Genomic DNA, 15,227 nt, shown 5'->3' on the forward strand with positions numbered 1-15,227 from the left:
TTATAAATTAAAATTGTTATTAGTTTACCATTCAGAAAATCCGAGGGCGTTAAAAGGTAACATAAAAATGAATTTACCTGTAATATGGAAAGCAAATAGAAAAGCGTGGGTTACCAAGGAGTTATTTACTGATTGGTTTGTTAACCACTTTTGTCCTGAAGTAAAACGGTATTGTCAAAAAAACAACTTTGAAGAAAAAGCTCTTTTGTTGTTAGACAATGCTCCGGGACATCCTACTGATCTTAACACGTTGGACACATGCATTCCTGTCAAAGTTGTGTTTCTTCCAGCAAACACAACTTCCCTGATTCAACCATTGGATCAGGGAGTAATAGCATCATTTAAAGTTTATTATCTGCGTCGAACATTAAGCAGTTTAACTGAACTAGAGGATAAAGAGGAAATGACAGTTAAAACTTTTTGGAAAAACTACACCATTAAAAACGCAATTGAAAACATTGATAGTTCTTGGAAAGAAGTCACTAAGAAATGCTTACATGGAGTTTGGCACAAAATATGGCCAGAAGTTGTACTAGAAGAAGAAAATAACATCCAAGAAATTAGAAATGAAGTTATCCAGATGGCTCAATCAATAGGTTTCGAAAATGTCGATGAAGAGGATGTTAGAAATTTATTGAATGCAGAAGATGATGGTTTTTCAGTGGAAGATTTAGAAAACCTTGTTAGCAACGAAGACAAAGATAATGAAGTCGAAGTTAAAGAAGTTCCTGCTGAAAAAGTGTTAACAACCAAAGATTTAAAAAGGTGCTTAAATGACATTGAAAACGTTTTAAATTTTTTTTTAGTGAAAATGATCCTGATTTAGGAAGAAGTTTTATTGTTAAGCGATCAGTGTTAAATGCAATAACTCCGTATAGGCAATTGTTAAATGAAAGAGAAAAAAAGCATAAGCAATCAACTTTAGACTCATATTTTAAAATGTGATTTCACTTTGTATGTAAGTTGACTGTTTATTTAATAAAATTTTTCTTTGTTCGAAAAAAAAGCTTTTCATTTTCTTTACGTAGGAACGTATCCCTATTCTGGCCATAGTATTTTTACCTCTGAAAACGAAGTTTCGCTTAACGAAGTAATTTCGTGGAACGCATCCTATTCGTTATTCGAGGTATGCCTGTATATGAAAAAAAAAAAAAAAAAAGAGTAGGAATAAATACATACAGTGGAATTTCGTTAATACAAAGTTCAAGAGACCTAAATTTTCACGTTTTGTAATAACGAGGCCCCCCAAAAGTGTAAAAATTTTACCGTTTTTGTTTTTTTTTTTTTTTTGGTACATATTGTATATCTAAGAATAATAATAAATAATAATATCAAAAATAAATTAATAAAAATAAAATAAAATAAAAACAAAAGCCTAGTCTAACAATACAGTAATAGGAATAACATATTTTTTAAAGATTTTATTTTATTTGTAAGATAAACTAAGAGAAAAGCAATATTAACGGAAATGAAAATATTGTACAGTATACATTTTGATATATCCAAATTGTAGTATCACAGTAAAAAGAATTACAATCTTAATATAAAAGGAGACATACAAACCATTAACTTTTTAATAAATTAATCTAATTTAAAGAAAGAATCCAATGTTATTTGCACAGTTTTTGTCCTATATGCATTTTTAACTACAGCACAGACGTTATCAAATGCAATAGTTGTTTCTTTATCAACGTTACTGCAGGCCAGCACATTCTCCATTATGTTCAATGCATTTTGGGAATCTTTTTTAGATGGCAGTGTGCACGCTTCTTCACTTCGCTTCCACTGGTAACAAAAACATCATCATTTTGTTTGGTACCCAGCAGCTCTTCTGGTGTTGGCATTGCAGTGGTAGCAACTTCATCATCCACCTTCACAAACTCTTCAAATTCGCCAACAAAATCCATATGCTCCTTCAAATTCCTCCATTCCTCACTGATGCTATCACATTCGTCTGCTGGACCATGTTTTTCTCCAAAGCCACTCTTTCTGAAGCAGTCGATTATTACACTTGATGTAATACTTTCCCAAGCAATAACAAGATTACAGATAGTATCCAAGACATTTCAATTTGGATGCAAATTGTTCCCTCCTTCTATGTTGCGGATCAAGTACCTTATCAGGCGGGCTCTATATGCTCTCTTGAGGTTATAAATAATGCCTTGATCCAGTGTTTGCATTAAACTGGTGGTATTGGGGGGGTTAAAAACAACAGCCATATATTTGTCAACTTAAGTGTCTCGACAGAATGTGCTGTACGATGGTCTAGAATCATCAAAATGTTCCTTTTTTTCTGAAGCCATTCTTCTGTCCAATTTTGATAACCAAGACTGAAAAATTTTGACGGTAAGCCAAGCACTTCTATTGGCTTCATGATCACAGGGAAGTTGGTTAACTGCTTTAAAACATCTTGGCTTGGAAATTTACCAATCACAAGTGGGCATAGTTTCGTACTGCCATCTGAATTGCAGCATAACAGAACGGTGAGTCATTGTTTACTTATGACAAGACGCTCCTCGAACAGCAAATGTTTTGTTTGGCAGAAAATTATAAAATAAACCAGTCTCATCAAGATTAAAAATATCCTTTGCCTCATATTTTTCAAGGATGGACCGTACAGAATACAACCAGTCTGTAGCCTTTTCTTTGTCGACTAATCCAGACTCACTGCAAACATTTCACGAAACCAAGTTATTCCTGTCTTTAAATCTTTGGAGTCACTAATCCCATGTTGCTGAGCTAGATAATTTGCCTTTTCTTGCAAAATTGGACCTGATATTGGCAAATTAGATGCACGCATTTGTTGGTACCACTCAAAAAGTTTTGTTTCAAGCTCCTTGTGTTTTGCACCATGAATTCATTTCCTGTTTGTCATCACTGCTCCAGTGTCACGCATTTCAAGTCTTTTCAGTACTGTAGATAAAGGGATGTTGTATTCCTCTGGAATGTCCATTTTGCTTCTTTCCATCCTATCAGCCTCTTGTATAATTTTTAGTTTAATTTCCAAGCTTAATTCTGTTAGTCTACGTTTTGTCGCCATAACACTGCCAGATAAGATTTAATATAAATAAATTTTAAATTAATTTAAAGACAAGTTCCAAAAAAGACATCAGCTCAGATAAAATGGCACAAAAAATAGATTGCTGTATACGACAGCAAAAGATTCTTTGAACTGGGGCAACAATTGCACTGACCATATTCCTGTGGAGAGCGAGGGAGTGCATGTAAACAACTTAGAAAAACTTTTTCTTTTGTTAATTTAACAACTCATCCTTCAGAAAGATGTTTTTCAGAGTGCGCTTGATGTTGTAGCTACCATAAACTGCTTTTGTTTACACAAAACTATTTTCTAACAAGTCAGTGCCATCCTTTGGTAAGTAAGGAGCCAGGTGGCCGGGGGCAATAATTGGATCTGCCAAGATTTGTATTAAACATACAAAATGACAATATTTATTTCTCATGGGGTGAAAAAGAACTTTGTAATACATATTAACCGAATTCTATGTAAATATATAAATGAATATATTTACATAGAAAAGCCTATCCTTTTGCAGGGGAATGGTATGTGCTTTCTACAAACGAGTACTTTGTATAAACCGAGTTTGTATTAACAAGATTTTACTGTATATAGTTAATGATGCAGTAGTAAAATGAAACAACTAATACTGTAATGACAACATAAGCTTCACTGCTCTGTCTGAAAATATTTATGATTTTCTTCCTTCCATAAAAGTTTTAATTATAACTTGAAATTTATGTCTTATATTTAAGTTTGCAGGGCTAGTCTATATATACATTTCTTGTATGTATACCCTGCATACATACAAGATATGTACCAGGGTTCCCTTGGATACAATTAATTCTTGTACTTTGTGTTCCCTGAAGGAACCCCAGGTACAAGAATTAATGTTAGGAATACCATCCTCCTTTGTTAGTGCAGAGGGAAAGACTGCCATTTTATTTGAATTTGCACCGTTTCCAATCGGGTACCCAGGTGCATTGGACCCAACTTCTTCCCCCACCAAAGGGACCAGCCCTGTATGTATGCATGTACTATCTTATTCCAAATGCAATTAATATTTTTGTAATTGTGCAGTGGTACTGAATAGTAGACATTACTAAAAATCAGCTGCTCAGCAGCAAAGTATCTCCTGGTGAGACCTGTAAGATGGCCGCAGTTTTATGGAAGTAGCAAAATCATTAATTTTCTTGACTTTATTAAAACTTTGGCCACCTTACAACAGTTCACATTCTTGGGTTTTATGCTATGGTTCTATAGATATTTTAAACTTTTTTGTTGGCCACAAAAAAAAAAAAAAAGATTTTTTCTGTACAAATAAAAACCTTTCCACCTATTTGTCCCTTATATCCACTGAGACATTGTAATTACATTTTTCCTCTCCATTTTGAAAGATTGGCCATCAGTTTTCTCACTACTAGTACATAAAATATGATATTTGAAAACGAAATGCACAAGGCATAATTCTTATGGGTTTTGGTAATTAACTATATAGCATTGGTGTAAATAAACCATAGTTAACCCATAAATTTGAACTACATAAGTAGTGTAGAAGGCATCGTTTTAATTGTATCTTATTTGAAGTAGTGCAATACCGCTATCTCGTTGTGAAAGCAACCACAATATGAGATACAATTAAAACGATGCCTTCTACACTACTTACGTAGTTCAAATTTATGGGTTAACTATGGTGTATTTACACCGATACTATATAGTTAATTACAAAACCCATAAGAATTATGCCTTGTGCACTTGGTTTTCTAATTACATTTTTACCAACACCCTTTGGCATCTCTCATATTTTGGAACTTCGCAACTGTGATGGCATGTTGCATTACCAGGGTACCTGCCCACCCACTGATGATGAAGCCCAATAGCTTCGAAACGATAGTCTGCGTAGTGGTATCCTCTGAAAATAAATAACAGTAGTCTTCTTTACTAGAGAAGCGTTATTTATTTGAAGTAGTGCAATATCACTATCTTGTTGTGAAGGCAACCACAATGAGATACAATTAAAATGATGCCTTCTACACTACTTATGTAGTTCAAATTTATGGGTTAACTTTGGTGTATTTACACCGATACTATATAATAAAATATGATAACACATCCACTCATGAGATTTGATTCAAACAGACTAAATTTATTTATTTTTTAATTGAAAAATCAAAATAATGTTAAAATAAAGAACAATCATCTTATTCTAATTTACTTTATCCTTTCTTTTTATCAAAAAAGATATACACGGTGTACAAAGTATTCTACACGCCACTTGCATAATACGTTTTCACTCACAAAGATGGCTGTCATTGTTGGTACTCTGTAGCATCAGTGGAATTTAAAAAAAAAAATTAAAATTGTAATTGTGTCCCTGATAACACAAAACTAATGGATAGCACTACAAAATATACAATTTAATAATATTTTTAGTCCTTTTATTCCAAAAAAAACTAAATTGTGAATGAAAATAGACCAACTTGCTGCTCATGTGACTTTTTTGATGTGCACATCTGAAGGGTGGTAGCAATGTTTGGAATTTCAGAAAAGCATAAATCTCACTTCACCTCTTGCAATTAACTGCTTAGCTAACTGTCTCTGAAAGTGAAGAGCTTTTGGATTTTCCAAGCAAGTCCAAATCACATATTTACTTAGGAAGGATGCAGAGTTACTAGAATGAGTACAGAGAAGGGCAACAAGATTTGTGAGAGGAACAAAGCGGTGCTCTTACCAAGGCAGGCTTAAGTTCTGCAAGTTGTAGCATGTGGAGACTAGGCACCTGCGAGGTGATGTTTTTTTTTTTTTTTGGGTAGTTGTTGGCGCATCAGCTTCTGTGGCCATAATGCACCTCCCAAGGTTTTTGCAGTACTTTGATCCAAGCCCGAGGCGGTATTCGAACCCACAACCTTTGGGTTGCCAAGCAGGCACTTTACCCACCCAGCTAGCCCAGTCGGCACGAGGTGATGTGATTGAAGTGTATAAGGCGTTGAATGGTTTGAGCAGGCTCAATGCTAGTAAGATACTTCCACTTGTTCAGATTAAGAACCTGAGGGGGCATAGATTCAAATTGGGGAAAGAGTTGTAGAACAGATGTACAGAAATTTGCCTTTAGCCACTTTAGCCAGTGGGTAGTTAATTGCTGAACTAAACAAACATTTGGAGCAACTTGGATGGGTGAAATGGGAAGAGTTTTTTTTTTTTTTTTTTTGACTGATGCTGTATAAGCTTGCTTTCTTGCATCATATGTCTCAACTAATGCTAATATCACGTCATTCTATCTCTCTCTTCAAGCGTGTTATGTCGAGTGCACAATGCCATGTAAACTAAAACTTATATAATCAGCTCAAAAGAAGATAAATTATTTAAATACTGAGCATAAAAAAGAAGCAGCAAACAACTGCTCAACAATTCAATGACTGGCACTCCATCTCTCTTCACGTGAAAGCTATAAGGAAGTGCGACAGATGAAAGAAGAATGTACTGTTTCAGTAACCTCTCAACCTAGCAAGGGACTGAGATGAGCAGCTGTAGTCCCTACACTATGACAATCAGGAAGTAAATACATTCCTGACCAGCAAAACATACAAAATCATTAAAACTGAAATACGTATGGACCCAAATATAAATACCTACAAATAGCACCTCTGGTGAGGATAAAATATATTCTAATTCTGTTTCAAGCTACATACAGTAAATATCAGAATCTACATTGACTAAAATATTAAAATTTATGACTAAATTTAAAATTATGATTAAAATTTATAACTAAATTTATTATTAATGATGTTAAAATGATTAAAATTTATAAGCAAGAAGAACCAAAAATATGAAATTTTGAAAGCTCTGTATGTATGTGTGTGTGTGTGTGTGTGTGTGTGTGTGTGTGTGTGTGTGTGTGTGTGTGTGAGATACTGGGGCAGGATCATGCGTTAAGATTGGAACAGACTAGAAGAGCATTATGCCAGTGGTAATAAAATTAATCAAGCAATGCAAGCAGCAAAACCTGAAAGATGGTAGTTTGCAAAGGTTAATATAATTAACATAGAATTGAAAATAAAATAATAAAGTCTGCCATAAGTAAAACAGATAAGTACAGAGGAATAAGCTAGAAGAAATCCTGGAAGTGTAAACTCAGAATTTAATAGAGAAAATGAAATAAATTACTGGAGAAAAAATAAGAAATGGACTAGTGTACTAGGCAGCAAAACTTTCATTAAGCAAAAGCTCAGGAAGCAGAGAACACTGGAACATTTGAAGCACAATGCTAACTAGAAAAATACATGGATTGAATCATAACAGAAATTAGTGAAATTAGATGGAATATGACAAGAAAAGGCATGTAAACTCCAAATGCAACAATACAGCTGTGATAAGTTTAAAATTCATCAAGAATAGGTTAAGAAGCACCTTAAATTCATACCATTTAGAGGTATTTGTCCTGATATCAGTTAAAAAAGACATTGTCCGTGATATAGATCACGACACTATCCTCTACGATGTATCAAAAAAAAAAAGTTCTTTACTACAGAAAATTTTGTATTATCACTAATTTACATTTATAATTACAGTAGTGTCGAAAATCCAATCATCAATAATCCGAAAGAGCCAGCATTTATTTATTTTTTATGTTGGTGCCATAAAATAATTACAATAAGTGCCAGTTATTGTGATCACATTTGTGAATTGAATTTTGATTCTATTAAATGGCAATTCTAATGTGCAAAAATTGGAGGAATATTATCCACAAACTATAAAAATGAAGATATAAAGCACAAATTTAAACTTTTATTATCTTACCAATTAAAACAAAATTAAATGATACATGAAAATCAACAAACAAACTGAATGCTGTCAACTCAACTATTCTTGCTGAAAAGAGTGACATATCTGGCAGCAAAGAAAGGAAGTTCAAAAATCGTGTAGCAAAAAATAAATAATTATTTTCATTTAAAGGCCTATACACACACGTCATTGTAGCTGAAAGTTCCAATTTTTTGTTACTTATGAATAAAAATACGTAAATACAACTTAGTTTGGGTATTTCTAAACTTACTAAACCTTTTTTTTTTTTAGTCTCCAAAACAGTACTTTTGAAAAGTTCGAAAATCCAAACAAGCCAGAAGTCCAAACTAACCCCGGTACCAATCAGTTCAAATTATTGATGCTCTACTGTATAAATATACATTTAAAATTTTCAACTTTTAAGTTTATTATATACTTTGAAAAAAAATATTTTTCGATCATAATTTTAACTACCTATAAGAAGTATGCAATGTTTTACATAATATCATTGTGTTTCGATTCTAATGACATTTTTAGCCTTTTTTTAGTATGCCGATTCTATAAAATGCACTTCCTGTAAAATTAATTGTGGTACAGTGTACAGTGGACCCCAGCTTTACAATTGGTTCACTGTACGATCAAAATCACTTTACGATGGACTCTCCATAACAAAATACCATTCACTATATGATATGTAGTAAGCGCTGGTGATAAATAATAAATTCCGTTTATTACCTCTCGGTCATGTTTGTGATCACGTTTGTCAATTTAATTTTAATTCTATTAAATGGAGATTCTAATAAGGGAAAATAGGAGGAATATTATCCACAGGCTATAAAAGTAAAGATATAAAGCACAAATTTACACTTCCTTACCTTACCAATTAACAAAATTAAATGATACATTAAGATGTTTTGGTTTTTAGGAGCATTAGCAACTAAGGCCATATTGCTCCGGGGATGTGCGGTGGTCATTCCCTAACCTTTCAGCATCCTCCGTTTTTGGTGGTCACGGGCTCAAACCCCAGTCTAATCAAGAAGCGTGTGCTACACACTGCTGCTCCTGCCCACCTGGCTACGGAGGCGCCGATACATGAAGAATATTTTCTACAAGTTAGCAAAATAAAAACAAATTTATGCTTACGTACATGGCTTAATCAATACTGTAATATATACATACTAACTAACTGATATTTCTGTTCACTGATTTTTTTGGGTTGCAAAATTTAAAACGGTAAAAAAGATAAGTAATCAATAACAAAGAGCACAGCCCACACAAATTGCACAAGTGAGATACAGAGTAACAAGTTTATGAAGCTTAAAAAATAGGAATGAAGAGAAGAGAAGAGAAGATTCTGAAAATTTATGTTTCCTATATGGTTGAAGATTTCAATGCAGGGGAAACACAGTTCACCATACTAATGTAAAAACCCACAGAATTCCAGCTATCGGTATTATGGCAAATGAAATAAGATCGAGTTTACTACCCGTTTATAATAGATTGCAGAAAAGCCTAATAGCCCAATAAACTAGAAACTGCAAATTGTTTTTATTGTTATATGGTAGTGAACTCTGTAATGTGCTTTAGAAAAATATCACAAAGGTGTTCAAAATTGATTCTTATAACCGAACATATGATAACGATGAAAGTGTAGTGCATTTTAATGATTTGAATTGTTTTTTTTGAAATTTGATTCTATAAAGCACTAAGCGCTGATTCTTCTAACCAGTGATCATGTAAACAGGTGCCTACTTATTTCACTTTACAATGGGCTTATGACTGTCTCCAACCAGACCGCGTGGTCCTTCCTCTCAGCCACTAGCAGCATTTGTAAACTTGCCGGCGTGTTTTGTTTTTGCATCCTCTGGTTGAAGGGATTTTTGTGTTGTGCTTATTTGACTATAAAATTAATACAATTTCCATTATAAAAATGACCTTTTAGAGAGATAAACAGCTTAGTTATATAGCGAAAATGTCAACTTCCAAGGTCTTGAAATGAAATACCAAAAAACAATGTGTTATTGGGTTCACATTACGATATTTTCATGATACAATGGAATCGATTAATATCGTAAAGTGTGGATCCACTGTATACTTCATTTATGATAAAAGTTCTTATAATAAAAAACAGCATTATTTGTATTATTTTGTAAAACATTATACTAGAATCTTCAAACAGGCCTATGGGGCTGGGAAATTCCATACTATAATAATTAATGATAAACACCAGCCAAGAAATTAAACTGAAAATTTACTATAAAATAAAATAATATACAGTGAATGTAATGAAAATAAAATAAAATACAATAAAGATTAAAATATAGTTACAATATAGTTAAAATATAGTTAAAAGCAGTAAAATTATCTAAAATAAACTGGGTTAAAAGCGATAAAACAATGAAACCTTGAGCTTTCAGAGACTGCCGTCTCCTTCTTCAACAGCATACTACTAGTGCTAAGACACATCCTTAAGTAGCAGGTCCATGGCACTCATGCACGTAGTCATCAAACACATGATCTACATTCTCCATGCACGTATCGGAAACGGAAGTGGCTCGGGAGCGTGTGAAACAGAACCGGTCATCCCTTCTGAGGACAACTGCCTCAAACAGGGGGTGTAAACGGGTCCCCATGTCCCTATTAATAGTACTGTGACTGGATGAACCGATTCGCAAGCTCTCGAGCCACTTGCATTCCCAAAATCCATGGGCGCGGTCAGTAATGACCGCATCTTCAGGGGAGATTCGATGCTGCTTTTCCCAGAAATGCTCTGCCACAGCAGACGGTCCTTTAAACGACGCCCCGTTTCCCCCACATAACACTCCTCACAATCCGGGCACTTAATCTCGTAGACCACATTGCTAGTATGGTCCTGGGCTACGGGATCTTTAACTTGAGATATCACTGTGTGCAACCTCCGACCCAGAAGTTGCACACAGCGGGTCTGGCACTCCCACAGTGCCCGTACAATGCGTTCTGAAAGGCCCGGATAGTAAGGAATGTATGCAGTAGCCACAGGGGCAGGCGACTCCCTACGATTGGACTCAGCCCTATAGGAAGAAAAGGAAATGGAAATTTGCAGAGTCACGGCAGACCTCAGGAAATGTGGATACCCCCAGAGGGTCTTGGACAAATATATTTATAGGGCTGAGTCCAATCATAGGGAGTCGCCTGCCCCTGTGGCTACTGCATACATTCCTTACTATCCGGGCCTTTCAGAACGCATTGTACGGGCACTGCGGGAGTGCCAGACCCGTTGTGTGCAACTTCTGGGTCGGAGGTTGCCCACAGTGATATCTCAAGCTAAAGATCCCGTAGCCCAGGACCATACTAGCAATGTGGTCTACGAGATTAAGTGCCCGGATTGTGTGGGGGAAACGGGGCATCGTTTAAAGGACCGTCTGGGGGAACACACGACCACTATCAAGACTGCTAACTATGCGAGGTCTGCTGTGGCAGAGCATTTCTGGGAAAAGCAACATCGAATCTCCCCTGAAGACGCGGTCATTACTGACCGCGCCCATGGATTTTGGGAACGCAAGTGGCTCGAGAGCTTGCGAATTGGTTCATCCAGTCACAATACTATTAATAGGGACAGGGGGACCCGTTTACACCCCCTGTGAGGCAGTTGTCCTCAGAAGGGATGACCGGTTCTGTTTGACACGCTCCCGAGCCACTTCCGTTTCCGATACGTGCATGGAGAATGTAGATCATGTGTCTGATGACTACGTGCATGAGTGCCATGGACCTGCTACTTAAGGATGTGTCTTAGCACTAGTAGTATGCTGTTGAAGAAGGAGACAGCAGTCTCTGAAAGCTCCAGGTTTCATTGTTTTATCGCTTTTAACCTAGTTTATTTTAGATAATTTTACTGCTTTTAACTATAATATAACTATATTGTAACTATATTTTAATCTTTATTGTATTTTATTTTATTTTCATTATATTCACTGTATATTATTTGATTTTATTTTATTTTATAGTAAATTTTCAGTTAATTTCTTGGTTGGTGTTTATCATTAATTATTATAGTATTATACTAGAAGTTTGATTTAAGTAATTCATTTTTCAACTTTTATTTATTCACAATTTTTAAATAAAATTTGGATTGTATATTTGCGCAGTCAGTTTTATGCTCTCCATCCTTGGCTCTCCCTAACAGGTAAGATAAGAACCAGGGGCACAAATAAAATCTCACCGAATAAAAGAAGGCTGAATCTCATGAAACACAGGAATAAATTGTCTCCCATATTGGCATGGGTGGCGAGTCTGGCTAAATTCAAAGCAGAATTGGATGGTTACCTTTTGGGAATGGGATTGGTATAAATATTCTCTTTTATTTTATATTATTATTTTTTAATTTTTTTTATTTTCTCATTTTTTGGCTGATGCAGAAAACATTTTCTTCCTTAATGCATTTAGCCTTATTAATACACAAACATTAGAAGGAAAGGAGTGAACCATATAGGCCCACTATGGAACAGCAGCAATAACATTACTGCCAACCCCTACACTGTAGTAAAATTTTTTACATAAATATTCCATATATAGATGCTTTTAAACATAAGGATAGTGTCGATCTTGATATTTGATACTGAGAACTGAATTACTTTTCAATCATGTGAACAATCAGAAATTATCAACATAAAGGAAATAGCATGTGGATATAATAAGGAGAGTTAACAGGATTTATTTTTTAATTTATACTTGATATAAGAAAAACCTGTTTATGCATTTGTGGAAGAATATATTTATATCCCTAAACACAGTTCTCATGTGATATACTTAGAATAAAAATATTTCCTGTGTAATCCGAAATTTAATCAGTTTATACAGGACTAAGGATTACTAAAACATTCTCATTAATGAAAAAAAATTTGCAAGTTTCATGGCAGCAAAAGCCTGCTTCTTTAAGTTGTTCAGTCACATGCATGAATTCCAAGCCAATGTTTACTTCTAATATTCTCACTTATATACATTAAATGTGTGTAATCATCAAAAAAGTCTTGCCTTCTTAATTTACATGCCAACATAAAATAATTGAACTTCAACACCTTCATTCCTAAATATGGAACATTAATTAAAGAAAACTATTTTTAAAGAACTACCTTGTCTGGCCTAAATGAAAAGTGATTCTCATCTTCACCTATATAAAAAAATGGACGGGATTGTTTCAGACCCTGATATCCCTGCTCCAACTCTGTATAAGACATGGATGTATTTTTGCTTTGCTGTAGCCCTAAAATAAAGAAATTACAATTAATGTTTACTTAATTTGATTTCATGAAATAGAAATTTTTTGCAATAAGTCTTTATTATCTAATTCCAATGAAAGTTCCTACTGGTCTGTGCTCTTTAAAATGCTATTTCTGTTGATTCGTTTCACTCATTCTACATGCAACACACCCAAAATGTTTGACCATAGTGATCATTATCTTAGATACACAAAAATCTGTCTACACTTCATCCTCCATTTAGTACAATCATTTCATCAACATTGGAAACAGCTGACAATGTCACTATGGCTATTTTCTGTAGTTATATCTACATGCTTGTGTTAATTATTGTTTCCATTATTAACTATATTTAAATGACAGGTTTTTTTTTGCTCATTTTTCTCTTTTTTAATGTTAATTTAATGTTCTGTTGGAATATTGCATAATCATCCTATAGTTGATGATTTGTTCACTTTATTACTACTGGGGCCATAGATGGTCTTCAAAAATGTAGCAGGAGTTAAAACTCAGTGTTTTCAGGTTTATAAGGTTTTGTAGTTACAACTAGCAGAATTTTGAGTTTCACCAGCAATTTGGCTGCTTATTCATTTATTATCAGTTAAACATCAAATATTTTCAATGAAGAAATCACATATGGCTGAATAATGGCAAACAGTTGTTTATCATTAGAGGCCTCTCAGACTCCCCAAGTTTCTAATGACAAATCCATGCATGATACTAAGTACTATAGGTTCTAATACCTTTTGTGTTTGGAGGTTTTCATAAAAAAAAAAAGTCACTTGGAATGAACTACACTACTTTGGGGAAACAGTACAATCTCTTGATGGGGGAGGGGAAAGTTAAATGGCCACATCAAAGTGACACTGATCAAAATATGTCGATGCAGGGTATAACATTGCTGCTTTCAGTGATTCATTTTACTTATTGATACATGTCCAAAGCTTTAACACACTGATTATTTTTACCCATTACCTTGGACATACAAAACCACCAATCTTTATAACCAAGAGTTAACTACTGTAAGATACTATATCTCTGAGATGGTCGTAATAGTAATAACTTTAACAAAGTACAACACCAGAAACTGAAAGAACCAAAAAGCTTCTCAGAATAAAAGGACAAGTCTAAAGGTTTTTTTGCCAGCAGAAATGAAAGAAAAGGAGAATGTACACCTCCACATTATGTATACAGAAAGGATAGCACTTTCTTCCCCATTCTGGTAGTATTCCTCTCCAGGTTAATTTTCTGCATACACCAAAGCTCATAATAATTGTAAAGCAGTTATTAATCAGTCCAAACTAGATTTCAAACAGGCCTAAAAGTAGGAAATTTGCTTCTTGTCCAAATAGTAGCTGAGCATTCTCGTCTTTTGCCAAAGCTGCAAATTTTGCCCATCTCTGTCAAAACCAGATGGTTCTATTGCCACGTCAGCCAAAGATAACATGCTAGCAACTTATTTTCCCTCCAACTTGTGTATTGATGATCTTGGTACACCACCTCCCACCATTCCCAGTACACTCCATTCAATGCCTCCTGTGGTCTTTTGTCAAAAGGATATCAGGATTTTGAAAAATCTTGATGGTACTCCTCCCTCTTAATACCTGTGCTCCTGAACTTACTCCTGTTCTGTATTGCCTTTTTTTCACTTTCTTATTCCAAAGGTTTTTTCCCCCTTCTGGTTGGAAATTTGCTCATATCCAGCCACTTCTTAAAAAAGGTAACAAACTTCTCCCTCCCTCCAATTATCATCGTATTGCACTTACTTCTACTCTTTCTAAAGTAATAGAGAAATCAATTAACCACCAACTCTTAAATTATCTAGAAACCTTCTATTTGATTAATGATCGCCAGTATGGATTCCAACAGTGCCAATCCACTGGTGATATCCTGGCTATTATGTTACCCATCTATGGACAAATTCAATGGAAAAGATTGGTGAACTCAAGCAGTTGCTCTTGATATTTAAAGGCTTTTTGATCGTATTTGGCATAAAGGTCTTCTAAATAAACTTCCATCATATGGTTTGCTAACTGTTTTTTTGACAGTTGGCAAACCAAAATCTCTCTGACCACTCACTACTGGTGATGACAAATGGCTCAGTCTTCTAACTTCTCCACTAATTCTGGTGTTCTCCAAGGTTCAGTTCTTTCTTCCAATCTTTTCCTCTTGTATATTAACTACCTTCCATTGAC

General features: G+C 34.6%; 1 protein-coding gene across 1 annotated transcript in view; it reads right to left on the minus strand.

Annotated features, from left to right (window-relative positions):
- The window catches only part of l(1)G0196 (inositol hexakisphosphate and diphosphoinositol-pentakisphosphate kinase), an 832,616-nt gene that overhangs the window by 796,572 nt on the left and 20,817 nt on the right, over nucleotides 1–15,227 (minus strand). Inside the window, exon 2 of the mRNA XM_090381508.1 lies at nucleotides 12,907–13,037. Within this exon, the coding sequence (XP_090237634.1) occupies nucleotides 12,907–13,037 (131 nt within the window). The remainder of the gene's footprint in view (nucleotides 1–12,906; nucleotides 13,038–15,227) is intronic.

Source organism: Mastigoproctus giganteus, chromosome 9 (assembly GCF_048544385.1).
Source record: "Mastigoproctus giganteus isolate SK-2022 chromosome 9, ASM4854438v1, whole genome shotgun sequence".
Classification (NCBI taxonomy): Eukaryota; Metazoa; Arthropoda; class Arachnida; order Uropygi; family Thelyphonidae; genus Mastigoproctus; species Mastigoproctus giganteus.